Source organism: Hemicordylus capensis, chromosome 4, assembly GCF_027244095.1.
Source record: "Hemicordylus capensis ecotype Gifberg chromosome 4, rHemCap1.1.pri, whole genome shotgun sequence".
Lineage (NCBI taxonomy): Eukaryota > Metazoa > Chordata > Lepidosauria > Squamata > Cordylidae > Hemicordylus > Hemicordylus capensis.
The window spans coordinates 35789104-35816470 of record NC_069660.1 but is presented as its reverse complement, the minus strand read 5'-3'; the positions used below and the strand labels follow the sequence as shown (position 1 = coordinate 35816470).

The following is a 27367-nucleotide window of genomic DNA, read 5'->3' as shown; positions in this document are numbered from 1 at the left end:
GTCCAGAGTCATAATGACAACCTCCTGCAATGGCAGGATTCCCTAGATTTATGGTTGCTTGATTTATAGTCTATTATTTCCCAAAGGCTAAGGGTGGATTACAGAGATGATAAGTCAAACCACTTTTGACTTTTAAAAATATATAGAGAGAATAATGATCCTTGGACCTGCAGATGGGGCTGGGATAGACTCCTGTCTGAAACTTTGGAAAGCTGCTGCCAGACAATGCAGACAACACTGAGTTAGATGGACCAATGGTCTGACTTGGTAGAAGTTAGCTTCCTAGATTCCTATGGCAATATGAACCACCCTATATCACTCTCTCCCTGGTTAGATGGTGGTCTTGTGTTAGCAAGCATGACTTGTCCCCTCAGCTAAGCAGGGTCCACCCTGGTTGCATATGAATGGGAGACTAGAAGTGTGCGCACTGTAAGATATTCCCCTTTGGGGATGGAGCTGCTCTGGGAAGAGCGGATGGCTCCAAGTTCCCTCCCTGGCATCTCCAAGATAGGGCCAAGAGAGATTCCTGCCTGCAACCTTGGAGAAGCCACTGCCAGTCAGTGTAGACAAAACTGAGCTAGATGGGCCTATGGTCTGACTCAGTATATGGCAGCTTCCTATATCCCTATGGCCCTATGAGATCATCTAGAGAGGTTCATCTACAGTTGCCACCGGCTTGTCAGGTGGCTACTCAGAGACAAGCCTTCCCTTTTGAAGCCCTGAGGCTTTGAAATGCACTCCCTGCCAAAATAAGAGTCTCCCCATCTCTGACAGCTTTTAAAAAGACTCTTAAGATGCATTTATTCACCCAAGCTTTTAAAATAGAAACTAGACTAGACTAAACTAGAATTGTGGTTTCAAACTGTTTTTACTGTTTTACTTTTTGTTTTATGTTTGTTGTAAACTGCACAGAGACATGAGTTTGGGGAAATGTCAGGGCCAGACTGGGGGCACTGAGAGGGCGGTGGCATGCATGTGGGGAGGGTGCCGGGTTTTGAGCAGAATGGGTCCTTAAGGGTGGGAGTATTCACTGCTGTCGAGCGCGGGGGCGCCCCGTGGGTAGGGTGCACTGGGAATATGCTCTGTTCCCTGTGGGCCAGTCCGAGCCTGGGAAGTGTACAAATATACTAAATAAATAATTTTCACACTGTGTACCAGAGCACACTAAAGTGCTGTGGAAAATAAATAAATAAATAAAAGGATCCTATGAACGTAAAGTACGCTCTGACACACAAATTGTCCATTGAGTTTCTATGCGTGCGTGGCTGCTAGGACCTCAAAGTGTAGGTCCCAGCTGCTGGCTTCTGAATTTTGCCTCCTGTGTCTTACTGTAAGTAGATTATGGCTTGCATCTAGGGGACCTGCTCCCCCACCTCGGGGATAGTCCAGGCTCTTTCCCTTAATTTTAATCTCTTTTACTTATGAAAAACATGTTTTATATTTTACTCAGTAAAAACATGATCTGCCATCCAAAAAATGCTCAGTGAGAAATAAACTTGCTCAAGGTTTCCAGTGTTTAGACCATTGAGGGTAAATGCAATGGGATGATTGGCAAGCAGTTGGCATTTATTTTTATTTATTTTTAAATTATTGTATTAAATGAGAGACAGACAGACAACTCTAATTTCTATTACATTCAGTTAGTTATTTAGCCAGTGTGCTTCATTTAGACTAGGGAGACTCAGATTTGATTCCCTGCTCAGTCATGAGTTCACTGAGTGATTGTAAGGAAGTCCAAGTCTAATGTTTATTCATTTATTTTGTTCAGTTTATATCCTGCCCTTCAATGTAAAAACTTTCTTCGTGCAGCTTACAGGATAAAAATGTATAACAATTACAAGAGCAATAATAAAACAAGAAATTCTGGTAAGAATTAATCTACCTACTTTCCTTGGACTATAATCTTATTTGATAATTACTGTCTTCACAAGTTAGCCCATGTGTGCCTCAAACCTTCATGCATCTGCCGTCTTGAATTGGGGTGGATGACATCATCACAAATTACACAGCTGAGGTGTCCCTATGAGTCCCTACAACTGTACCAAATGTAGTTCAAATTGGTGATGTGACGCAGTTCACGTTAGTCCATTTGCACCTCAAATGTTCATGCACCCTCCATCCTGAATTGAGGTGGATGACATCCTCACAAACTATGCTGTTGAGATGTCCCTAAGTGTCCCTACAGCTGTACCAAGTTTGGTTTAAATTGGTCCAGGCATTTAAAACAATTTAATGTTTCAATTTTAGTGTATAAAGCTTAAAACAAGAGTTTTTACTCTGTGAGCCCTCTGTGGGACACTCACACAGACACACACTCACAAAGAAAGCTGGGTGATCTCATAAGCTTACTTTCCTTAAAGACAGCAGGCTAACAACAAATAAGCAGCAGGATAAAACCAGCAGTCATTAAAATAACTTCTATTGCCGATCAAAAGTCCGGGAAAATAAAAAAAGGTCATTGCCTGGGGCCAAAAAGACATGGCAGTAGATACTAGACAAGACTCCCTTGAGAGAATTCCACAGGTGCCAGAGAGCCAAGAGGCCCTCTTCTTGGTCACCATCTGCCTCATTTCAAATGGCAGAGGCAGCCGGAGGAGGGCTGTGATGGTTGGCAGCAGCACCAGAGCTGCCAATCAGTTTTGGAAGGCCAAGGAACTGCTCTCCAGGTGGGATTCCTGAGGGAGGGGCTTTAGAAGGGAGCAGAGAGTGGCAGTTAAACTGTCTTACTGGTAGCTCTGAGAGTCAGAGGGGGGCTGAAAGAGCCAGCGTTAGACAGGGCTTAGAGAAGCCAGGAGTTAGGGCTTTCTCAGATAGGGCTAGAGAAGCCCGGAGAAAGGGACGGACAGGGCTAGAGAGAGGATCTCTAGGGAGATCGTGTCTGTTCTGGGACTGGTGGGTTCCAGGGAGGGACTGGATAGAACAGGATTGGTGTCTATAGGTGATAGTGATGTGAATTCGGTTCGTCCCTGGGTCTGCCTTTTAGCCAATCAAACAGACACAGTGGGAATCATCTTAGAGGCATTTATTGCACTGCAGTTGCAACAGGTAATCAATAAACACTGTAGCCAAGCCTTGATTTTGTTGTTATAGAAATCATTACGTGTGTAAAGCCTTGCTTTAGCAGAGAGAGAAACGTTTAAGCTGTCTGTACCCTTACTAGCGGTGTCCCAGAGTGACAGGCAGGGGACGGCTCCCCACAAGAGCTTTTGAAAATGAATTGGTGGGAACATCAGGAGAGCTGGTCTTGTGGTAGTGTTACCTGTGAATCTAAGCATTTCATATTGATCTATATGTATTGATCCTAGCGTATATAGTTAATGGAGAACTGAGCTCTTGCTACACCATTTTGATGGTAGCTGAAGATTGCAATAGTCCCCTCCATCTTGTATTTGTGAATGTATGTCAGTGGGAAAGAATCTGCTTAGTATGCTTTCGTTCGCATACTAAGCAGACCTTGTAACTTGCAACATAATATGTATTCTCTATGCCTTGCTTTGTTGTGGCCTACTGGTCAGGAGAGGTGATGATGCTGGTATCTGGACTGCCTCCTAGAGGCTGCATAAACACTCCTTTAACAATGGTAATATTGTAAGCCTGTTGGCCTAATATGGAGTTGTACTGCCAGACTACCTGGCTGGCTTGTTGTGAATGATGATGTATTCAGATGTATCAATTGTTGTATAATAGCTTTGGACGGACACCATCTTGGGTCTGTCTTGTCTTTGGGAACTATTCCCTAGATGGCCACTTTGTTACTCTGCAGAGTCCAATGAAGTTTCTTTGAACTATAAAGTTTTCTCCTCCTTGGTATGTATGGAAATTGGTCGTCATCTATCAAATAGATAATAACCCTTTGGTTAACAGTAGCAAGCATGTCTTGTCCCCTTAGCTAAGCAGGGTCCAGGCAGGAAACTTGTGTGATTTCCACAACCTGCTGGCCAGCTCTTGCATTTCATGAATAACCAACCCCTTTCCATTAGTATTTTCTGGCAGATGGTGAAAAGGATGGGTTATTCACATAAAGCAAGAGCTGGCCAGCAGGTGGCGCTGTAGAAAACATGAGAGGTCCCTGCTGGCCATTTATGAGAAAGAAGACACAAGCCTGTGAGACCTTACTTCCACAAACTGGAAGCAAGACCTTAGTCTTCACACACTTAGTGAAGACTAAGGTATTGCTTCCAGTTTGTGCACAAACTTTTCATGTTGCACATTCTTTGCCATATGGAAGGAACTTGAGAGGAACCCTGTACTCCTTAAAGGGGAGCAGCCTGGAAACTGTGTACTGCCCTGCGCTCCTTAGATGGGGGCAGGGAATTTTAAAAACCCCATAAATAAAATAAGCTAGAAGACAGTTTGCTGTCCTACATGACTTATGGCAGTTCCTCCTGTAACCTTAAGGCAGAAGTGGCTTGCCCTGACGAGTTGGGGTGTGTGTATTCCAAAGGAGACACAGCTGCAGGCTGACCATTCATCCAGTAGAGCCATGCAAGCTGGTTAATCATTGACCAAACAGAGCTCCAAGAACAAGAGGCAGCTGTGCTCCCTTTGGTGATCCCCCAGCTCATTCAGATGAGCTGCTCCTGCCTTAAGCACCCCTCCTCACATTTCTGGCTATGAGGCTGGCATGCACAGTCCTGGTCTGAGCTGATGTTTTTGTGTTGAACTATGCTGCAGTTGGAAATGGAGTAATCTGAAGCAACACTGGGATTTCTTTGGCTGGAAGGGTGGGTCAGGTGTTAACAAGGTCAGCATGTTTCTCTAGAGCAACTGAGCTGACTCTTTCACACCACGGAAAGACCCACCTTGACATAAAGAAGCATGGACGTCCACCTCTGAAGCCATTGGCATCAAATAACCTGTGTACTGTCACCTGGAACGTGCTAGCCGCAGGGTTTTCACAAGCCCACAAAACACACGAATGAACAAGAGAGTCTTCCAGCACTAGAGTCCTGATTAGGGGAGTCAGAAAAAGAGCCGCTTGTTGGCAGCACTAGCCTGGCACTTGGAGGATGCTGACGTCCACTAAGCTGTGGTCTGTTTCCAGCAGGCTCCTTTGTAGGCCTGCAGGAGTTCAGCACAGGTTAAAAGCCTGTGTGGTTTTGGCAAGAAGCTTATTTCTAAACCAGCCTCTAATGCTAAAACAACATGCTTCGAAATAGACGATTGGCCTTTTGATGTTGCATTCATCGAAAGATGCTAAATAAATCTTCAAAGCCCACAACATGTGTACAGTGGATATCTATACACCCATGGAATCTGGGTGCTGCCAAAGTGCATTTGAAAGTTGCTGCACATGAATTAAAACTCCATGTGTGTTCGTGAAGAACAGGCAGGGTGTGGGTCCCACCTGAGGTGGCGGTGGGTGGGCATCGCATGCCACATATTCCTCTGCTGCCTTCCCCAATGTGAGCAGCTGACTCCTTGACCTCTTTTGATGGCCAGGGAAGAACCTTCAAGATGCGACTGGCTCCTTAAGAACAACCAGAATCTCTTTTACTGGTTGCTCTCTATACTAAAATTAATATTCTGTAACTAGGCAATCTATCTAGGAAGCCAGCATGGTGTAGTGGTTAGAGTAGGAGGCTATTCTCATGGTCATACAAAATCGGGCTAAGGGAGCCAAGGCTGATTTTGTATGCCTGTGAGAACCAACGGGCTCGCAGCCGAGTTCAGTCTCACAAAAGCAGGTCGCCCGCTAAAACAACCCTCCCCTAAGCCCAGGTTAACGGAACGAGTGCTCTGCTAACCTGGGCTTTTCGATTGTGAGTTTCTGCAGCACGGCTCCACACCGTGGCAACTCACGGGTAGACCCCAGAACAGAAGGCTGAAAAGCAGCCTCCCTGCTCAGGGGTCTCTCCAGCATGCCCTGTGTGCTTGAGCAGGGCATGCTGGAGCTTTCGGGGGCCACATGGCCCCCAATCCTCCCAGCTGGCGGCGGCTCCATAATGGATCCAGCAGTCATCAAAGCAGACTGACTGCCATCCGCGGGGAGAGAGGGCTTAGCCCACTCTCCCCGGAAACCCCATCCAGGCTCTTCTCACAGATTGTGAGAAGAGCCTCTTGGACTGCTCTTTTGGGACTACAGCTCCCAGCATCCCCAGCCACAGTGGACTATAGTCAGGGACGATAGGAGCTGTAGGCCAATATCTGCAGAAGGGCCAAAGTTGAGCCACCCTGAGTTAGAGTATTGGACTAGGACGAGTGCAAGGATATCCAAGTTTGGATCCCCATTCAGCCATGACACTCACTGGGTGACTTTAGGTCAGTCACATCCCTCAGCCTAATTGACCTCCCAGGGTTATTGGGAAGTGTACATACATAACTATGTACATTGCTCTGGGGCCTTGGAGGAAGAGTGGGATATACATTTTTCCAATAACTAAATAAATCCTGCCTAAGAAAAGCTTAATGATGCAAATTAGACACATGTGCATAATTTCTCATAGCCTGAATAATTTATTCTGCACGTTTGATATTTTGCATGACTTGTTCTGGCTTTGCTAGACTCAGAAACCCCACTCCATTCCTGAAAATATTCAGTCTGGCATCTGAGATTTCCAGCGGGTGTTTCCTCCTACACTTTCAAACATATCTTCACAGCCATAAGTGCCAGAAAGTTGCTTTTTCAATAACAATGTAAGCTGAGATTCTCAGGAAGCTGCAGAATTTTGTGCCTGCATTGTGCACTTTTCCTGTGCTGTTACACTGCTGTGGCACACACAGAGACTCAGCTCTAACTCTGCATGAAGAGGTGAAAGTTGGTCTTGGTGAACTCCTGATGGATGGTGTCAAGTAATGTATCAGAATCCTGTGTCAGTTCTGGCAAGATGGGTTGCCCAGTGAGGAAATTCTGCTCTGGTGTGTATGTGAAGCTGAAAGTGCTGGAATAAATGAGACCATCATTTCTTAGCAGCAAGAGAGGGACAGTGATAGGGTATCTCAGCCACCTCCAGTCATGGCTAAATGCAGAGACATCAGGAACGACACACACAAGGGACTTGGAACTCCTAGGGGGGAAAGGTATTTTTTTTTATCAGCAGATTTGACTGAAGGTTAAACTGAGCTAAAGAACATGCAAATCAACCAAAATACAGGGGAGAATATAAATGCTTAGTAACATCCCTCTAGCACTAAGTGGAAGAAAGTGGGTAAGTGAGTTCACATTATAGACAAGTTTGTAATTGTTCCATTATTTACCGTATGGGACATATATAAAACAATAATAGCCACAGGGGAATCACCAATTGCTCCACAAATTTATCCCAGAGACTTCAGAAATCATCATTTGGGAGTGACCTCCAAATATAGTGGCTGACATCCAGATTAATCCTTGCCCTCAGGCATGCGTTTCTCTTTTTAACAGAGCTTGGGGAGAGCTCTGTATTTGCACTCTTGTGCAAGAGCACTGCACTCTGGGTGCATGGGGACTAGCATTGGGGCTAGCACTGTGCAGGGGTATAGCTATGATTGAGCTATATCTCTCTCACTCCAAGTGGCTGCTGAGGAGAGGGCTTAGCTACGCTCCTGGCACTGAGGGTGCACTGGTGTTAGAAGCATGTGTGCAACATTAGTCAGGATGTCAGCCACTGACCTCAAATAATACAACATTGTTTGAAGAAAGATAGTATGGGATAGTGAGGGTAATGGGCATCTGCAGGACTTTCCAGGGGAAGGGGCACAGCCAGAAATCCTGCCCCCCTCCTTGGGAGTTTGCCCTATTGAACTCAATGGGAACTGGCTCAATCGGAGGGAGGGGCGGGCAGAGAACTGCTGCCTCTTGCCCGCTTTCCCAGGATGCCCATGGTAAGGGTTGTTGTGAGAATATACATACAAAGATACAAAGATAACAAAGATACAGACAGACAGACCGACAGACTTACAGGACAGAGAACCATGTACACCATGTACTCTGCTCTGAACTCTGGAGAAAGGGCAGGATAAAATGGTAGTAAATAAGTAAGCAAGCAAGCAAGCAAATGTAATGGCTAGATGTGCTGTGGAGGTCTGGGGACAAATCTCCACTCGGCTGTGAAGCTCTCAGGATGATTCTGGGCCAGTCAATATTCCTCAGCCTAACCTAACTCATAGGATTGTTGTGAAGCGAAAATGACACAGCCCCATATATGCCGTCCAAGTTTCTTGGAGTAAAGGCGAAATACAGATGTGGTAACAAAACTGTAGGATATGTAATCACCTTTGGTAACTTTGCTTCCAAATAAGAGATTTGGGATGGCTCTGACGTACTTGATTTTTCTTTCCTAAATAGAAGTTTCAGGGGGGTTCAGTCTGGACTGGGACGATGGCATAGGGGAAGGCAGCTTTAACACTGTGCCTCACACCAGACTTTCAATTCAGGTCATTCTTCTGGCCCATGGCTGCTATTTAGGGAAGAAAAATCAACCACACTGGGACCAATCATGTTATTAATATAAGGTGTAATTTGGCCCTGCTGACCAGGAGGGAGATGGAACTATTCCAGCAGTGGCCACAGAGAACATCCCCACATTTTTACAAAGACTGGCTGACGTCCAGAATAATGCTGCATTGGCACAATGAACAAAGGTGCACCCATATAAGAAGGTCATGTAGCTGAGATGATGCTCAAAGTTGCTAAGTCTCTTGTGCTCTTGCTCCACTTGCACAAGTGTGCAACAAGGATAACAGATTGCTTAGCAACATTCCCGACATGCATGGACTGAAGAAGAGGTTTCATAGCTGGAGGCATGGAACTGATTTCGCAAGCACACACTGTTGCACTGAGGCAACATGAGTCTGGACTGCAAGCTTCTGACTTCATGGGACAAGGTTGAGCAACCTGTTTGCACTAGTGCCATAGGCTTGCGCTAGTACAGCGTTCGTCTGGATGGCAGCCTCATTGTCACAACATGTATGAATACATGTGTGTGGCTCAGTCATCTCTTCTTTCTGCTCAGGTAGGCATAGTGGGATCCTGGGTTGATCAGCAGGTTCTTATCATAGGCCATGTTGACACGCTCAAAACAATTGCAGTTAAATAGTTAAACATGATTGGCAAGGCTCGTGCACTCCCAAGGCGAGGGTTGTAAGAACCAGGAATTTCTGGGCAGTCCCAGTTAAATTGCTGCAGTTAACCAGCATTTAACCAGGATCATAATCATGATCAGGACCTGTTTAGTGATCTCAGTTAAATGTTGATTAATTGTAGCGATTAACCGGGATTGCCTGAAAATTCTGGGTTCTCACAATCCATGAACATGCAAACCTTGCCATTCATGGTTAAGTACTTAACTGTGATCACTCAGGTCGTGTGAATGTGATTTACACAGATGTTACCATATTGAAGTATTGGGGTACCCCGATCCCAATAGGGGAGGTTCGTTCCTGGGTGGATGGAGCATACCCCGATACTTCAATATGACAATTTTTGCCACCTCAAAATGTATTGGAAAATCTATGGCCACCCATACGGAGGCGGCCCACAGCATTCTGGACTAGTTGAAGCTTCTGAATCATTCTCAAAGGTAATCCTAGGAAGAGCGCATTACAGTAATCCAAACAAGAGGCAATAAAGGCATGAGTGACTGTTACCAGGGCCTGCCAGTCAAGAAAAGGCCGAATAGAATTACATTCATTTTGAGGGCAAGCTGGCTGGTGCCTCCTTGTAGTTTGAAATCCACTCAAAGAATACTGGCTGTGAAACTTCCTGCTGTTAACATACCTTTTTTTCACAACAGATTGTCTCTCTGCTTTACCTGTACATAGTTTCAGCTTCTACGTCGCCAAACCAAACCTTCAGGTTTGCATGAAAGTACTCGCCCTGCACTTCTAGCATTGCCACGTCTCCACCACCCGTCAGCTGTGAGAAGCAGACCCAATCACATGGGAGAGGAAGGATTACACATATTACACCATGAAGGTACAACACAGTCTCTCCTCCCTCTTCCCACTCCCAGTTCTGCACCTCCTAATATTAAAGCAAGCACAGTGACATTGCCTTTGGAGAGAGTTTCCTAGCCTCCAGGCAATGGCTGCCAGAGCAGAGATTCTGAGGCTCCTAGCTCATGTATGATAGGGATGGGGTTTTGTGAAAAAGGTCAAGTTGGGGTGTAATAAATGGCAGCACTAGGCCAGAATGACTGAGAAAGGGTCACCAATTGAATTGACTCTATGGCCGCGTTCGCACGTAACACGAAACCAGAGGTGAAGGGGCCTCTTGTTTCAATGTCCAAACAACCAAATGTGGGCAACTGCAGTTATGGCAGAAAATGGATCTGCAGATTCCCTCCCTGGACAAAGTGATTTGTACCTTTGGTATATAGTGAGGTTCACCGCTTGGACCTCCGGTTCTGCAGTGCCAGTGTTGTGTATGAATGGAGCACCGCAGTCTGGTTGCATTGCAACTGGAGTTGAGGGAGGAAGCTCTTCCCTTGCTTCAGCTGCTATTGGATGTCGGGGACAACCTTCAGTCAAGAACAAAGCCCCAGCAGCCAGTTTCCCCTCCTCTGCAGTCTCACTGATTGCAGAGAGGGAGCATCCCAGTATGTGCAAATTCAGATGGGAGAGTGGGGGGGGGGGGGGAACCGCGGGTCCATTGGATACATGTTACATGCGACTCTGGCCTATATTAGCTCCACACCTTCATTAGACTGCAACCTTGTAAGCTGTATTAATTCATCCAGAAGAATATTTAATTTTTTATTTATTAAAATTTTATTATATAACACCTCCTCCAAAGACTAGGTGGTGAACAACAATGATACCAATAACATCATCACCACCACCACCACTATTATTATTATTATTATTATTAGGCAAATGCCTGGTGAAACAGGTGGGTCTTAAGAAGGGCCTTGAACACATCCAGGGAGGGGGCTGAATTAATCTGGGGGGTAGAATGTTCCAAAGAAGAGAGGTGGCCACAGAGAAGGCCCTCCTATGGGCCCAATTACCACACACTACACCAGGACCTGGGACACTAAGGAGGGTCAGCTGAGAAGGCCTCACAGGCCAGGATATAACCAGCTGAGAGAGGCGATCCTGGAGATATACAGGTGCTGAGCCCAGAAGGGTGTAGTAGGTGAGAATCAGCACTTTGAATTGGACCCAGAAGTGAACAGCCAACCAGTGCAGTCACTGTAAAAGAGATGTGACACTATCAAATCTATGGCCACCCATGAGGAGGTGGGCCGCTGCATTCTGGACTAGTTGAATCTTCTGAATCATTTTCAAAGGCAACCCTAGGAAGAGCGCATTACAGTAATCCAAACAAGAGGCAATAAAGGCATGAGTGACTGTTACCAGGGCCTGCCAGTCAAGAAAAGGCCAAATAGAATTATTAGAGTAGATTAGAAGCTACACTTCCACCCATCAGTGTGCACTAAAAGAGTGCACCTTTTGGATGCCTTGATTACAGTGTGGTTAAAGGGTAACTCACCCACACTAAACAATCTTGAGTGGGATCTCCAGGAAAGAGGAATGCCAAAGAGGATTTCAGTTTCCCGTGTTTCATTAAACAAAGTTAGCCAAAATATCATTCAATTTTCTAACAAAGTAACCAGACGGGAAGAGGGGACATTATTCATACCTCCAAGGTAGTTATGAGAGGAACTGGGCTCACAGGATCCTGAATGCAAGTTAGACTGTCACTGAATGTGTATTCCACAGTCTCTGTCCCAATAATGGTCCAGCAGGAGCTGTCGTTCAGCAGCTCCCGGTTTGCTTCCTTGGGGCATGGAGATGCCTGTTTAATAATGAATAACATAAGTGGTGATTTAAATATGGGGAGGTGAACTGAACTCGGATTCTTGCCACCACCCCACCCCAGTTATGTTTGCATAATCAAATCCTATGGTAGTGCCAGAGAAGAAACTTGGGGGCAAAGAACAGAAGGGGGAAATGCATTTTGGGGAGAGAGGGTGAGCTTTAGGAACATAGAAAATAGGGAGCTGCCTTATACCAAGTCAGACCATTGATCTATCTAGCACAGAATTGTCTACACTGACCTGCAATGGCTCTCCAAGGCTTCAGGCAGGAGTATTTCCTAGCCCCACTTGGAGATGCCAGAGACCAAACCTGGGACCTTCTGCATGCAAAACTCTACCACTGAGTTATGGCCCCATCTTCCAAGTGTTAGATTTTTGAGTTCTTCTCTCTTCTACTTCCTGGGGCTGTTTGCCCCAGTGATATGCGTGGATTGTGTATTTTGGGTAGGATTTGCCAGAGAGTGATCTTTTCCTGAGCACAAGAGTCCTGCATGATTTGAATTGATACCAAAGGAAGCAGACTGATGAGTCAGACACGGAGCTTTGGGAGTAAAGCTGTAGCCTGTATTGCCAATTTGGAATGCTTGAGGGAGGAAAGATAAGGCAAAGAGAAGATTCTTCAATGTGAATATGGATTGTTTGTGAAAATTTGATTCTGAGTCAACTTGGCTATTATCGCCTAACCTAATCCTGGCAGGTTGGAGAAAAAATATTATACTAACACAAAGGGTGATTTGACATGAAATTCCATAGACATTTAGACAGATATGATGCACAGCTTCTACAGTGACAGGAGTGCCTTCAAGCACCACTGCTGTGGACCTGGGAACAATAGCCCTGCAGAAGAGAACTGCAGTTGTGCTGCAAGCCAGGTGTGTAGCTAGGGGAGAGTGGGCTCATGTTCACCCCTTTCCCCAGCATAGGAGGTGTGCATGAACAGTTTGCCCTGAACCATTTCGCCTCGATCCAGGGCCGTTTCAGAGGTTTGATCATGGACTGAACTGGGGGCCATTCAGTCTGTGATCGAACCAAATTGGGTGAACTCTGCATGTGTGGAAATGAGCCGCCACCAAGCCAGAGGCTCAGTAAAGGAGAGAGGAGCATGCTTGCTGCACCAAGAGGGCAAGCTTTACCCCCATCTTGCCGCTGCTGCCTCAAGAATGCTCCTTTATTTGTAAAGGGGAATCCTCACTGGATTCCCCTGTACAAGTATATTCCTCAAACCGGTTCAGCCTGCTTTGATGGTTGAACCAGATTTGTTGATTCCAATTTGGCTGGACATGGAACTGTACCGGGCTGGGTCGGTTAGAATCTGGTTCGGATTTGAACTGAACCAGCCAAACCGGTTCTGTGCGCACTCCTACCCCAGCTGCCCCTTGAGTGCGCCAACCACATCCCCTGCATGATATCACATGCAGGGGCATGACCAGCACCTACAAGGGCCTGCACTGCCCTCCTGAGTTCATTTCCCACCCAACAATGAAGCACGCTGGGCACTTTCTTCATTTCCTCCCTTGCTCAGAGTGAGTAAGAGAACGAAGAAAATACCCAGCCTACTTTGTTGTTGGCTGGGAAATTAATTAAGGAGCCTGTCACTGTGCGGGGCAGACTGTCCCAATACAGAACAACTTTTACAATTACGCAATTCCTCCTAACGTCTAAATTGAGTCTGTTTCCATATAATTTTAAACCATTGTTTCTAGTCTTGCTCTCAAGAGCAGCAGAGAACAAGTCTGCTGGTGCTTCTGCATGATAACTCTTTAGATATCTGAAGACAGTGACCATAGCTCCCCTTTTGTATTTCCCAGTTCCATTCTGTACCCTTACCTGGAACTGGATCACTTTCTCTGTTGAGAGGCACAGGTACATCCCATCACTGCCATGAAGCTGGAAAGCACATTTGTGCAGCTGGGAGATTGGTTCATCTACATCCATCATCACTAATTGCTTAACAACTTTTCGAATGATCTGGGGAAATGAACATGCATCTGGATTAAAAGCAGCTGGGGGGAAAGCTCTTCATCTTCAGAGAGCAATTCAAATATTTTAAACAATGCCCCTGGTTTTTGCACCTGAGTTCAGAAAAGTGCTTCTTTAGTCAGCTGTGGTCTTGAGGACACAGCTAAACAGGGTACCAGGACAGTGCCTACATATTATCAAGCACTTCTGTGCTGATGCAGCTAACACCAGAGGCTCACATCTGCATGGACGTTATATAAATAAATCTGTAGGTACCTTCTGCAATATAAAATGGAGCCACTGTGGAGTTGTGGTTGGAATAGGACCAGAAGGACGCTGGTTTGAATAATCACTCAGCTATAAAAATCACTAGGTGATCTTTATCACTGAGTGAAAGTCACTCTCTCTTAGCCTAACTACCTTAGCGGGTTGTGAGGATAAAATGAAGGAAGCCCTTAAGCTCCACCCTTAGCCTTCCTGGAGGAAGGAAGTCATAGAAATTTGGCTTGGGAGGCTACATTTTATGTGCCTCTTCACATGAGAGGTGACATCTGTGTAGAACAATAATCTTGCCCTGAAAATCTAAATGTTCACATACAAGTGAAAATCCAATTCATTTTTGCTGTGGGAAAGAAACCCTTTGAAAGCATCAAGACAGTGTTTACTGAAGGATTTTTCCAGAAGGTGATAAGTTATTTTTTAAGGACTTGAGAAGAGCTCTCATGTTAGTGGGGAACTTCTGGATATCTGTGTCATTTTCTAATGCAGTCAAAAAACCTAAATAAAGCACAGCTTTTAAACTCACAAAATAGTGAAGGCAGGAGTTGTGTCATTTATCATTAGTGATGTCACAGATGCTATCCAACAGGAGACCACAACCACCCCACCATCAGATTCCATATAGCACCTCCAAAATTCAATAGATACTGGCTGCATTCGCATGTAACATGGAACTGGAGTTGCAGGGACCAGAGGTTTCTCTACCGTTACATCCGAATGCATGCAACTCTGGTCCCGTTTCTAAAGCGACCCAAAGTTGTGCTCTGCAAAATCCAATTTGAACCCTTGGTTTGTAGTGAGTTTTGCTGCTCATACCTGGAATTCCAGTTGCAGAGCATTTCATCCAAAAGCAGCACTGGAGGCTGTATTGGAGGCTGCATTGGCAGAGAGGAAGCACCTCCCTCTCTCCAGTCATGATTGGCTGTGAAGGCTGTCCTTCAAGCAAGAAGGAAGCCAGCACAGCCAGTTCTCCCTCCTCTCTGCAGCCTCCCTGACTGAAGAAATCCTGCTCTCTATTTTGTCCAAATGAGGACAGGGGAGTGGGGGTGGGGGTGGGGAGCAGAACCACAGGTCCATTGGACCCACGGCTCTGTGTTACTTGTGAATGCGGCAACTGTGTACTACCTGGTGGAAGAAGCACACTTCAAGGGGAAATAAAATGCTAGGGATGAAGAAAACAATTGAGTTGCACTCCAAAAATGGTTTGGAAGAGCTGGATTTTTCATCTGGCAATGGCAATTCTAATCATGTGAAGAGATGGTTATCTATAGTTCCAGCGATACTCCCTTCTTCCTTTTTGACTTAGGAACGTGGTAATTCTCAGCTCATTATGTGGCCAGATTTTGCAGATGATTAACCACCCAGCTTTTTTTAGTGGTGATCATACAGATTTCCTAAGTGTGGGGTGGAAGGTGGGGACAAGAAGCAATAATCACAAAATCTGGGTGGAACACAGGATGCACAACATGGTGTATGGAATTCCAGATAATTCCAAAAAGCTAGTCTGCTCGGTGGTTCCCCTTCCAATGCATAGTTAAGCTTACCAGAAGGGGCAGTGCTACACCAGTGGCTGTGCAAATAAGCCGAACTATGGAGCCGTAGCGAATGTAGCCTTCACGCAGGGGGAATTCATTCCGGGACTGAGAACAGCATTCATCTGCTTGAGACAGGAAAGGGGAAGAAAGGGAGGGAGGGACTGAGGGAGAGAGAGAGAGGCTGAAGAAAGCATGTGAGCTTAACCGTAGTGTAATGCATGATGAAAAGTAAACCTGTATTGGCTTCTGGAATAGAACGTTGGACTTGGATCAAATACCAGTACTTAGCTGTGGAACTTAGGAACATAGGAAGCTGCCTTATACCAAGTCAGACCATTGGTCCATCTAGCTCAGTATTGGCTACTCTGACTGGCAGCAGCTCCCCAAGGTATCAGGCAGAAGTCTCTCTCAGCCCCACCTGGAGATGCCAGGGAGTTAACCTAGGACCTTCTGTATGCAAGTAGATGCTCTACTACTGAGCTACAGTCCCACCCTCTAAAGGCAATATATTGCAGCAGATGGTCTTCACATGCAGTTACCCATCCAAATGCAAACTAGGGTGAACTTTGCTTAGCAAAGAGTACATAGCAAAGGGTACAATTCATGCTTGCTACCGCAAGACCATCTCTCTTCTTTTTGGTCTAGTCACTATTTCTCAGCCTCAGTTCTCTATCTGTAACACGGCCTGGCTAAATCTGAGCAAAAGCTACCTAATGGTGCAGCAGGGAAATGCCATGATTAGCAAGCCAGAGGTTGCCGGTTCAAATCTCGGCTGGTATGTTTCCCAGACTATGGGAAGCACCTATATCGGACAGCAGCGATATAGGAAGATGCTGAAAGGCATCTTCTCATACTGCATGGGAGGAGGCAATGGGAAACCCCTCCCAAAGACAACCATAGGGCTCTGTGGTTGCCAGGAGTCGACACCGACTTGACAGCATTACTTTACTTTAAATCAGAGCAAAGTGTCATCTAATTCTGGAAGGTGGGGGATGGCATTTTTGAATGCTCTCCTATGTTTAAAGAGATTCCTGTAAATAGAAAGCCAGAACAGTGGGCACTTAATGGCTATGCTAGTTATTTACTTGCATGAGATGTTTAGGATGGGAGGTATTCCAAAATGGTACCTCCAACCTGCAGTCTGAAGTACTATAGTCTGTTCTGCTACTTCACAAAGCTACTAAAGGGACTTTTAAAAGTGAATTAGACCAAGGCTGCACAACTTTGACTGACTCTCCAGCTGTTGTTGGACTACAACTCCCATCGTCTCTGACTATTGACCACTGTGGCTGGGGATGATAGGAGCTGTAGTCCAGTGGAGGACTGAAGTGGTACAGCCCTGGATTAGACACATTAATGGATGATATGGCGGTCATCAGTGGTTCCCAGGACATCGTTCCCTTATGGAGTACATGCCTACAGGATGTAGTGATGGTCACTAGCTTAGGCTTGATCATTGCAGAGGAATTACTATTGTTTATAATTTTTACATCTTGCCCCTCCTGTACAATACTGCTTGGGGCAGCTCACCACACAAATGAGCAATGTGATGGTAGAATGGACTGCACCATTTCAGGCTGGAATGACTATTGTGTAAAGAAGAATCCTTTTGTCTGTCCCAAACATAACAACAATATTAAGTTCATTGGATGAGACCAAATTCTAGTACAAGGAAAGAGGAAACATTTTGCATGTTCACTCACAATATGCCATTATAATTGCATACACCCCTATCTTGTTCATCATTTCCCAATCTGGGGGAATATATTCCCTTAATATGAATAACCATAGCATAGGGGTTAGAGTGTTGGACTAGGACCGGGAAGACCTGAGTTTGAATCCCCATTCAAGCATGAAACTCACTGGGTGACTCTGGGCCAGTCATATATCTCTCAGCCTAACCGACCTCACAGGGTTGTTGTGAGGATAAAAATAACTAAAAAAGAGCTCCTCAGAAGAAGAGCGAGATTTAATTGTAAAAAGAAATAAAAATAAAAATAAATAAAATAAAATGTATATACCATTTTTCAACAAAAGTTCCCAAAGCAGTTCACATAGATATAAATAAATAAAATAGCTCCCTGTCCCCAATGGGCTCACAATCTAAAAAAGAATAATAAGAGAGACACCAGCAACAGCCACTGGAGGGATGCCATGCTGGGGATGGATAGGGCCAGTTGCTCTCCCTCTGCTAAATAAAGAGAATCACCACTTTTAAAAGGTACCACTCTGCTCAGTTAGCAGGTCACCTTCATGGGACAAGATGAAGCAGTTGCCTCAGGCACAGGCATGGGGAGGGGCACAGTGGGCAGTGCTGGCAAGTGCTGTGCCCCCTCCCACCACAGGTACCACCTCATTGCAACTGACCTTCCTTAGGAACATAGGAAACTGCCATGTATAGAGTCAGTCCATTGGTCCATCTTGCTCAGCATTGTCTACACAGACTGGCAGTGGCTTCTCCAGGGTTTCAGGCAGGAGTCTCTCTCAGCCCTCTCTTGGAGATGCTGCCAGGGAGGGATCTTCCCAGATCTTCCCAGAGCAGCCCCATTCCTTAAGGGGAATATCTTACAGTGCTCACACATGTCTCCCATTCAAATGCAAACCAGGTTGGACCCTGCATAGCAAAGGGGATGAGTCATGCTTGATAGCACAAGACTATCCCTCCTCCCAATGCCCAATGCTCCACCCAGTACCCTTGCCCTACTGGGGCTCACTGTTCATTTCCCCCTCCTTGCCCTGCTGAGGTGGACTCTGCCCCAGCATGAGCTAGGAAGGCTCTATCAGCAGTGTCTAGCTTGGTGGCACAGCTTGAGAGTCCTCATGTGTTGCTGCTGCCATCTCTGCAGGATGGCCTCCAAATGAGAAGCGTGCCATATTGCCCTTTGCCTCAGGCAGCAAAATGTCCTGGAGATCACCCCTTCCCCATATTTGATTCCCAACTAAAACCCCATTCGCTTTGGCCTTTCCATAAAGCAGGGCTATTCAACTTTGGCCCTCCTGAAGATGTTGGCCTATAACTCCCACAATCCCTGACTATTAGCCACTCTGGCTAGGGATTATGGGAATTGTAGTCCAAAAATTGGGGAGGGGGCAAAGTAGCAGGCCTGCCTTAGAGGAAAGATATTCCAACCCCTTGATCATCTGAGGTTTCCTTTGGTTCCCCTACGTGCATGCTTAAAGGTTTGAATTCTGACATCCAAGTTTTACATTTTGTCTTTGCAGTTGGTGCAGTTTCAACCCTGATTCATGCAAATTTGTGAATTCAGATTTTTTAGGTATTTTAAGATGGCTTCTAATGGGCAGAAATGACAAGCCACACTCTGTCCCCCGCCCACTGGCACCCTCTCTATTAAAAATAAGCATTTAACAAGAAAAGCTATTACATGAATGACATAAATCCAAACGAACAACTAAGAGAAGATAAATAATAATAGGGAAAAAGGCAAATATATGCCATTTCCAAGATACACACTGGAGAGTTATTTATAAGCTTCACAAAAGCTTATGCTGCATTAAATTTATTGGACAATGCAATGCTGCACATTGGTATGTCAGCCTAGTAACTTTGCATACATGCAAGTTATGCAAGTGCAAAATTTGTGCAAATGATGTTACATGAAAGCAAGCCTGTTACTTCCAATAGGCTTACTCCCATGTAGTGTCATTTGCACAAATTATTTTTTAAGGTGCCATAAGGCTCCTTCTTGTTTTTGCCACATCAGAGTAACGTCACTATCCCTCTTGGAAGTGTCATCCATTTGATATTTGAATGTTACATCTCAAATCACTGGTCCCCAAAGCTTGTGGAGGATGTGAAATTGAAATCGTGACCTTATGAATTATGATGATTTTTGTAGCTTGCCACCCACTCATGGGCACAGTTCCACTGGATTCAGTGATGCCAGTTGCTGGGAGGACAGATTCACTGACGTCCTGCATGAATTATTAAAAATGAGTATGTAATTAACCGGCCTCACCCAGATGAAGTGTAAACGCTGCCCACCGCCTGGCACTTGCAGTGAAGGCGCCGCCCTCTACAAAGAGATAACGGGTGCTGACTGTTTGTGAGCGCAGGCGGTTGAAGAGGGAGACCTTCGATCCAGACGAAATGCACACTGTGGAATGGCAGACAGACAAGATGGAGGCACCAGTGATGACATGAGAGGCACATTCGGAGGCATTTTCGCATGTTGGTCACCATTGGTTTGTAAAATGAGTTTTAAAACTGCTTAATCAGGGGAGCAGTAGCCAAGGTCCCAGTTCTGGACTCCTAATTAATCTGCCTTCATGACATTGTTCCTTGAGCTATTCCCTCCTTTACACACCCCATTTTCCTCCTAAGCTCATCTTCTCCTAGAACAGGGGTAAGCAACCTTGGCACCCGAGCTGTGGTTGAACTACAACTCCCATCATCCCCAGCCATTGTGGCTAGGAATGATGGGAGTTGTAGTTCAACAACATCTGGCATGCCGAGGTTGCCTACCCCATCCTAGAGCTTAGTGACTCCATTCACTTTCAGCTACTATCCCTTCTCATGGCCTGGCAAGATGGCTGCCTTGACAGAGAGACAACAGTCACCTTCCCCAGCAACTGCCAGCCCCTACACACTTACGGTCTGTGTTCTTCAGGGACTGCTTCTTCTGGGAGGGCTTGGAGATCACTTTGATCAGCTTGCTATGGAAAGTCCCAATCTCCTGCCCGTTGCTGTAGTAGAGCTTCAAGACCAACCGGAAGTGTTTCCTCTTGTCCGAGTCTGAAATGTACAAGGCTTTGGCACAGCTGAATTCCTGCATTAAATGAGGTTCAAATGGCTATGAATTGTGCTGAGTGGTGCCTTAGGCTTAGGCATTACTGCTTGAAAACAGGGAGACAAAATAGATCGATAATAACCCATTCACATGTTATGTTCAGCGGCACATATGCAATCTGCTTATTATGCACATATGTGCAATTATTCACACATTACGTTCAATGTACAGTAGTACACTTGATGGGCCAGTTTGGACAATACTTGTCCAGTCTGTCTCAGCACATCTGATCAAAATCTACATGTGGCATGAGAGCACATTACTGGAAATAATAGCCATCTGTCATGCAACTGTATTTGTGCGATTGTGCAATTGTGAAAAATTGGCAATTGTGCAATTGTGCTCTTGTGCAACAGCATGCACATTCCATTAAAACACACAAGGAATGGTGTGCAGCATGTCAGCCACTGAATCAACTGATGTTCTGGATTCTGGATGTGTGAGCTTTTGAGTCACACAGAACAGTTGCTCAGAAGTAGAAGGAAACCATTTTGTTTGAAGTATATAACAAAAGATAATGTGATATGTTCAGGCTGTTAATAGCCTGGTAAAGTGTGCCGAGAAGGATGCACCAAGAGGATAAAAATAACCATGTACACTGAGCTCCTCGGAGGAAGAGTGGGATATAAGTGTAAAAATAAATTAAAATAAATAAATAAACTGAATGTCTATAAAACACAGAGCAGGAGGGAGTAAAAAGGAACTATGTTAACTGGATTATTGTAGTTAACTGAATCCAATATTAGTCCCCACCCTCAGTTCTTTGATGTTAGAAATGGGGGTGGGTGGGTTCATCTTGAATTCAGAGTTCTCTTCCTTTTGGGTAAATACAGATATAAACTGTATTTAACCTGTATCTTTTAAGGAGGTTGTCTTAAATTCAGAGCCATCTTCTATTCAGGTACATATGGTCAAAACCAGTTGGCCCTGATGGAATTATCAGGTTATACAACCACTAGAAATAAGGCAGCAACATTTTTTATAAAAGATGTAAGGCAGGGGGAGAAAAACCAAGAACTATAAAGAAACCAGATTGCAAGGCAGCATTTCATCTGCAGTACCACTAGGCAGGAAAACAAACTGGCCTTCACAGGGAATCCTATCGGCATGAACTACTACTAGCTCCGCTTGTCATTCACAAGAATGCAGAGTGGAACAAAGTAGCTCCCACTAGAACACATAATGGTCCCCATTCAAATCACTTTGAGGTTCATTGCAAGGGGAATGTGATTAGAGATGTTATTACAGGTGGAATGAGAAACTTGGGGATGGTGAAGGCTTTATTTACTTTGGGTTTAGGGGAATCCAAATGGAAATTAATGTTCACGTGCAATTTACTCTACATAACGCAAGAAATCTCCTAGGTTTACAGTTCCCAGTCATCTTGGCGCTCTCTCTGTTCTGATAGGCTTTGCTTTCACGAGTTAAGCGCTGCAAGCACAAAGGTCCTTTCTGTAGCCTTTCTGGCCCTCCTCTGGTCCCTGCATTCTTCCGAGGCTTGAGATAATGCTGTAGACATTTTAGTTCTACAGAAAGGTGCCAAGTTATCACTCCCACTCTTGATCTTTGGGGACAGTGTAGGGTTTTCTTTCGCTGCTTATCTGCCAACGAAAGAAGGCACTTTCGCTTGGCAATGAGCAGCATCAATGTTCATCAGCAGAATCCCACAGCTTTGTGAGCTGTGTAATCCCTGGCAGGCCACCAGCCTCAGAGGACCAGCTGTGGATGGACAAAGGCAGTGACAAAGACAGATGGGTTTCTTTGAAGACCCTGAGAGTCTGCCTTTTTTGGCTGCCGCATGGCAGTGGAAGGGGATGGTGGTGTGGAGGAGTAAATAGATGGGGTCTGAAGGAGGAAGAAGCTATGAATACTGAGGATGAAGGTAGAGGCAAAGTGAGAGGTTTGATGAAGCTGGGCATACTTAAGAAATTGTAATATTTTGCGTGGTGCCTGGGCCCATAGGAGGACCCTCTCTGTGGCTGACCCTCTTCTTTGGAACACTCCCCCCAGATTTGTTCAGCGCCCTCCCTAGCTGCTTTTAAGCCTTCCTTAAGACCTACCTGTTTCGCCAGGCGTTTGCCCTTTAATTATTTATTTATATATATATATATATATATATATATATATATATATATATATATATATATATATAAAAATTGTTATTGGTATTGTTGTTCACCACGGTCCTAGAGTCATAGGAACATAGGAAAATGCCATATACTGAGTCAGACCATTGGTCTATCTAGCTCAGTATTGTCTTCACAGACTGGCAGCGGCTTCTCCAAGGTTGCAGGCAGGAATCTTTCTCAGCCCTATTTTGGAGAAGCCAGGGAGGGAACTTGAAACCTTCTGCTCTTCCCAGAGCGGCTTCATCCCCTGAGGGGAATATCTTGCAGTGCTGACACATCAAGTCTCCCATTCAGATGCAACCAGGGCAGACCCTGCTTAGCTATGGGGACAAGTCATGCTTGCTACCACAAGACCAGCTCTCCTCTCCTAATTTCACTTCACAAGAGTCTTTGGAGGCGGCGGTATATAAGAAAATCTTGATAAATAAATATATAAATTGTAACGACTCCAAGATATTCTAAAAAATGACATCTTGCTGGCAGACTCCATTTTGGAAAAGAGGCAGCTGCTGTCTCAGTGGACTGGAGAGACAGCGACAAGGCCTTTTCATATAGTACAGTGCGGCAAATCTAGGTTGGCCACTGAGCACAGAAACGCTCCACAGGGTCCTGCAGCCAGGAGCGTAGGAAGGCTGGCAGTGAGCCCAGGACAGGATGTGATGGTGGGCCCCAAACCTGCCTTGCTGCTGCAGGCCTCACATTCCCTCCTGTCAAGGGTGCTACCTATGCCAGCCACACCCCTTCTGCCAACACAGCAGGCATGGCTGGTGCTGGGTACCACAGTGTGGCACATCTAGCCAACCAGTGCTTTCTTCACTGGCCTGACTGGGTGCTTTTTCTACCTTCCCCTCATGCTGGCTGTCTGGATGGCTTCTGCATGCACAGTGGCAGAAGAGGGTGGGAACTGAGCTCATTGGCCTAGGGGAGGGAGAAGCATGAGGAGAGCCTGTTTGCAGAGGGGAGGTGGTGTTTGCTGCTCTGCGGGGCTAGGGTATGCTCAGGGGAAGGGGCATGTGTGCCTTGGTGGCCCCCCAAGCCCCACAGCCCAGAGACACTTGTCCCCCGCTTGATCAGTAGTAGCTATGCCACTGTCTGCCGTCAATCACAGCTCCCCAACAAGTGTTCTTGTAGGCTTGCTTCCTTTGGTGTGAACTTACTGTGATCTTCACTTCTTTATCTACAGAGGCCCTCTTTCATGTTCCCACTCTATCTGAGGTGTGGCAGGTATCCATACGGAACAGGGCCTTCTTGGCAGTGGCACCCAAATTATGGAACTGTCTCCCTAATGAGGTACTACCAAGGCTCTATTATGTAGGCAAGCTTTTCTAGACCTTTTAAGTGGCCTCATGCGAATGTATTTTGTTTTGTTTATGTGTGTAATATACTGCCAATTTATATTTGTGTGTGTATGTGTATGTATTTCTGTTTTGTTAAGCAACACTAAATTTATACTATTATTTCTGTTATTTGTGATTAACAGCATCATCCCGGGATCCAGATAACATTTGTATGGAGTTTTGTAGGCAGCTTTAAAAATTAGCGGTCTCTATCCATCCTTCTATCTACTTTTTATTTTCGACTGCAGGATGTCTTGAGTACTCTTTGGTGCAGAAAGGCAGGGTATAAATGAATCAACTAACTAGATTAAACTGTAGGATACATGCACTGGTTGTCTCACTCACACGACATCTGTAGGTGTATTTTAAAAGTGTAATGTGCGAAAGGATCCTTATTGATTATGCTGTCAAATCTAGGAAGTTAAGACCTTTCTCTGTTGGTTTGCATGGCTGATCCAATGAGCCAAGCTGCTGATAGCTGCCATGCCGTGGGTAGTGAATCTGACATCTCTTCCTGCTGGTGGGAGGCTCCTGTAATGGGGCCTCAATGTTTCACATGCTAGTCTCTATTTCATCTGACATATAAGCCTGTATAGCATTTGCCAGCTTGGAGCATGATGCTAGACCAGACTTCATCCAGTGGCAGAGTGCCCGTCTAGGGACAGGCTTCCTGTAATTTTCCATTACTCAAATGCAAAGGACATTCAAGCAATCAAAGGCTGAAATCGAAGGCCTTTTAGTTTATTGAGCAGTATGGACCAGAGCCATAACGAATCTTCTTCCACCAAGTTACAAGAAGTTTATGATCCAAGATGGGTGTTTTCACTTCCTGTTCGCTAGCTGGTCTCCTTAGGGACTTGTATGATTTGTATACCCCACACCAGGGGCGTAACTACTATTAGGCAAGGGGAGGCAGCTGCCTGGGGGCCCCCACGCCTTGAGGGGCCCCCCAGAGGCAAGTCACATGGCTATATATTGTGGTGTGTGTGTGTGTGTGTGTGTGTGTGTGTGTGTGTGTGTGTATCAGTGAGGGGCCCATTTTAAAATTTTGTCTCTGGGCCCACTCCAGCCTTGTTACGCCCCTGCCCCACACCAAGGCCAGCGCCTCAGCTGCCTCTTGGCTGAGATATCAAATGGCTTGTTTATCTGATGGCAAAGTAGTGGCAATGGTGAATCACTTGGCATTCCAATGATATCACCCATTTATTTATAGGCAGTGACCCCATATCCTTTTCAGCTGGTGGTATCATTGTGGCGGCTTGCTTCCACAGGCTCCATGTGCAATAATTGGAATGGGGAGGTATGTTAAAGATCAACAACGGTGTCAATTTTTCAATACAACTAGATTTCAAACTGAATAGAGGGGTTTGTCTGAAAAACTGTTATCATTGGAATGCTTGCCTATCATGCTTTCTGAATCCAGAAGGTCCAGCAAAAGTGGCCTGGCAGCACTTATCTCATTTTTGAGCTCTATTTAGAGATCAGCATGAACCACCAGATGTATAATAACCACATGTAGCAGACTGAGTTGAGAGATTAGGATATACTTTCCCATCCACACTGCATGACAGAGGGAAAGGAGCATCCCATCTATCATGTTCAGTGCCATGGAGGATCACATTGACCGAGCTCTAAGTGTACCTTTATAGGTCTGTACACAGGGGTGGCTCAAGGTATTGTGGAGCCGGAGGCAAGTTAGGATCATAGGAACCTAGGAAGCTGCCTTTTACCAAGTCAGTCCATTGGTCCATCTAGCTCAGTATTGTCAAGGCTGCTCACCTTCGGCCCTCCTGCAGATGCTGGCTTGCAACTCTCATAATTTTATTTATTTATTTGTTTGTTTGTTTATTTAGTTAGTTATTAAAAGATTTGATATACCACCCAATCCACAGACTCAGGGCGATGTACATGGCAAGAACAGCATCCGAGATTTTAAAAAGAAAAAAGGGAAAGAAGAGAGAGAGAGAGATTTAAAGGGCAAACGCCTGGCAGAAAAGAAACGTCTTCAATAAGATCTTAAAGGCTGAAAGGGAGGAGGCGGACCAAATCTAGGCGGGGGCGGGGAGAGAATTCCAAAGTGAAGGGGCAGCAACAGAGAAAGCCCTTCCATGGGCCCTAGTACTATGGACCTCTCTGATACCAGGGACTGAAAGGAGGGCAACCTGAGAAGATCTCACAAGATGGGACAGGACTGGCCAGGAGAGGTGGTCTTGAAGGTAAACAGGTGCTAAGCTCTGAATGAGAACCAGCACTTTGAAATGGACGCGGAAGCACATAGGTAACCAATGCAGTGACCGCAAGAGAGGTGTCCCACTATCATATCTCCTAGCACACATAAGCAGGCAGGCCGCCGCATTCTGGACCAACTGAAGCTTCTGGGTCGTCTTCAAAGGCAACCCCAGGTAGAGCGCATTACAGTAATCCAGACGAGAGAAGATGCGGGCATGAGTTACCATTGCCAGGGCCTGCTGGTCGAGATAGGGCTGCAACTGGTGGACCAGCCAAAGCTCAAGGAGTAAGCAAAAGCAACTCAGTCTTGGAGGGATTAAGTCTGAGCCTGTTTTGGCCCATCCAGACCCTGACAGCCACCAGACACTTGGCAAGCACAGAAATGGCATCTCTGGAGTGGCCTGGGGTGGCAATACACAGTTGAATATCATTGGCATATTGATGGAATCTCACTCCAAGCTGATGGATGACCTGCCCCAGTGGTTTCATGTAGATGTTAAAAAGAATGGGTGTGAGAACCAAGCCTGAGGCACCCCACAAAGGAGTGGCCACAAGACATAGCACTTGCCACCAATACACACCGACTGAAAGCGCCCACTAAGGAAGGAACGGAACCACTGCAAAGCAGTGCCCCCAATACCTAACCTGCACAGGCGCTCCAGAAGGATACCATGGCTGATGGTATTGAAAGCCGCTGAGAGATCTAAAAGGACCAAGAGAGAGGCACTACCCTCATCAAGGTCACGAGACAAGTCATCAACCAGAGCAACCAATGCCATTTCTGTGCTATGCCATGGCCTGAAACCCAACTGACAAGGATCTAGAAAATCAGCTTCATCCAGAGCTCTCTCAAGCTGGGCACATACAACCTTCTCCAAAACCTTCACAAGGAAAGGAAGGTTGGACATTGGTCTATAATTATCAAGGACCTCAGGATCGAGAAAAGCCTTCTTCAAAAGAGGGCGCACCACAGTCTGGCTATAGGGCACTGTGGTTGGGGATTATGGGAGTTGTAGTCCAAAAACGGCTGAGGGGTTAAAGGTGAGCAGCCCTGGTCTACACAGACTGGTGGTGGCTTCTCCAAGGTTGTAGGCAGGTTTCTCTGAAGCAACTTCACAGTGATCAGAACCACTGTTCCCTCTAACAGGGATTCCCAGAAGTTGTTCATTACAGCTTCCAGCATCCCCAGCTGCTGTGGCCTTTGGCTGGGGATTATGGGAGTTGTAGTCAACAGCATCTGGGAATCCCTGTTAGAGTGAACTCTGATCAAAACATCCCAGCATTCCCCCCACCACTCCACAGGTGTGGAGACTCCTGTACCTCAGCATGGCAATGCACAGGTTTCCTTCC

General features: G+C 45.8%; 1 protein-coding gene and 1 long non-coding RNA gene across 10 annotated transcripts in view; one reads left to right on the top strand and one right to left on the bottom strand.

Annotated features, from left to right (window-relative positions):
• Window positions 1–2594: 2594 nt before the first annotated feature.
• Window positions 2595–24000, top strand: LOC128323647 (uncharacterized). Of its 5 annotated transcripts, none has more exons than XR_008306405.1 (4): window positions 2595–3045; window positions 3764–7020; window positions 9742–9895; window positions 23635–24000. It is a non-coding gene; the product is annotated as an uncharacterized LOC128323647 (long non-coding RNA). The 5 variants fall into 5 exon arrangements; XR_008306409.1 differs by having other exon boundaries at window positions 9714–9895; XR_008306408.1 differs by having other exon boundaries at window positions 2695–3045; window positions 6911–7020.
• RBPJL (recombination signal binding protein for immunoglobulin kappa J region like) overlaps window positions 6734–27367 on the bottom strand; it is a 64251-nt gene continuing 43617 nt past the window's right edge. For 2 of the 5 annotated variants that reach the window (XM_053247141.1, XM_053247145.1), the window contains 7 exons: window positions 20127–20301; window positions 19492–19629; window positions 15524–15675; window positions 13569–13709; window positions 11564–11719; window positions 9732–9835; window positions 6734–7007 (listed from right to left, as the gene is read on the bottom strand). In XM_053247141.1, coding sequence (XP_053103116.1) covers window positions 6734–7007; window positions 9732–9835; window positions 11564–11719; window positions 13569–13709; window positions 15524–15675; window positions 19492–19629; window positions 20127–20301 — 1140 coding nt within the window. The remainder of the gene's footprint in view (window positions 7008–9731; window positions 9836–11563; window positions 11720–13568; window positions 13710–15523; window positions 15676–19491; window positions 19630–20126; window positions 20302–27367) is intronic. The other 3 variants (XM_053247144.1, XM_053247142.1, XM_053247143.1) reach the window with 3 other exon arrangements.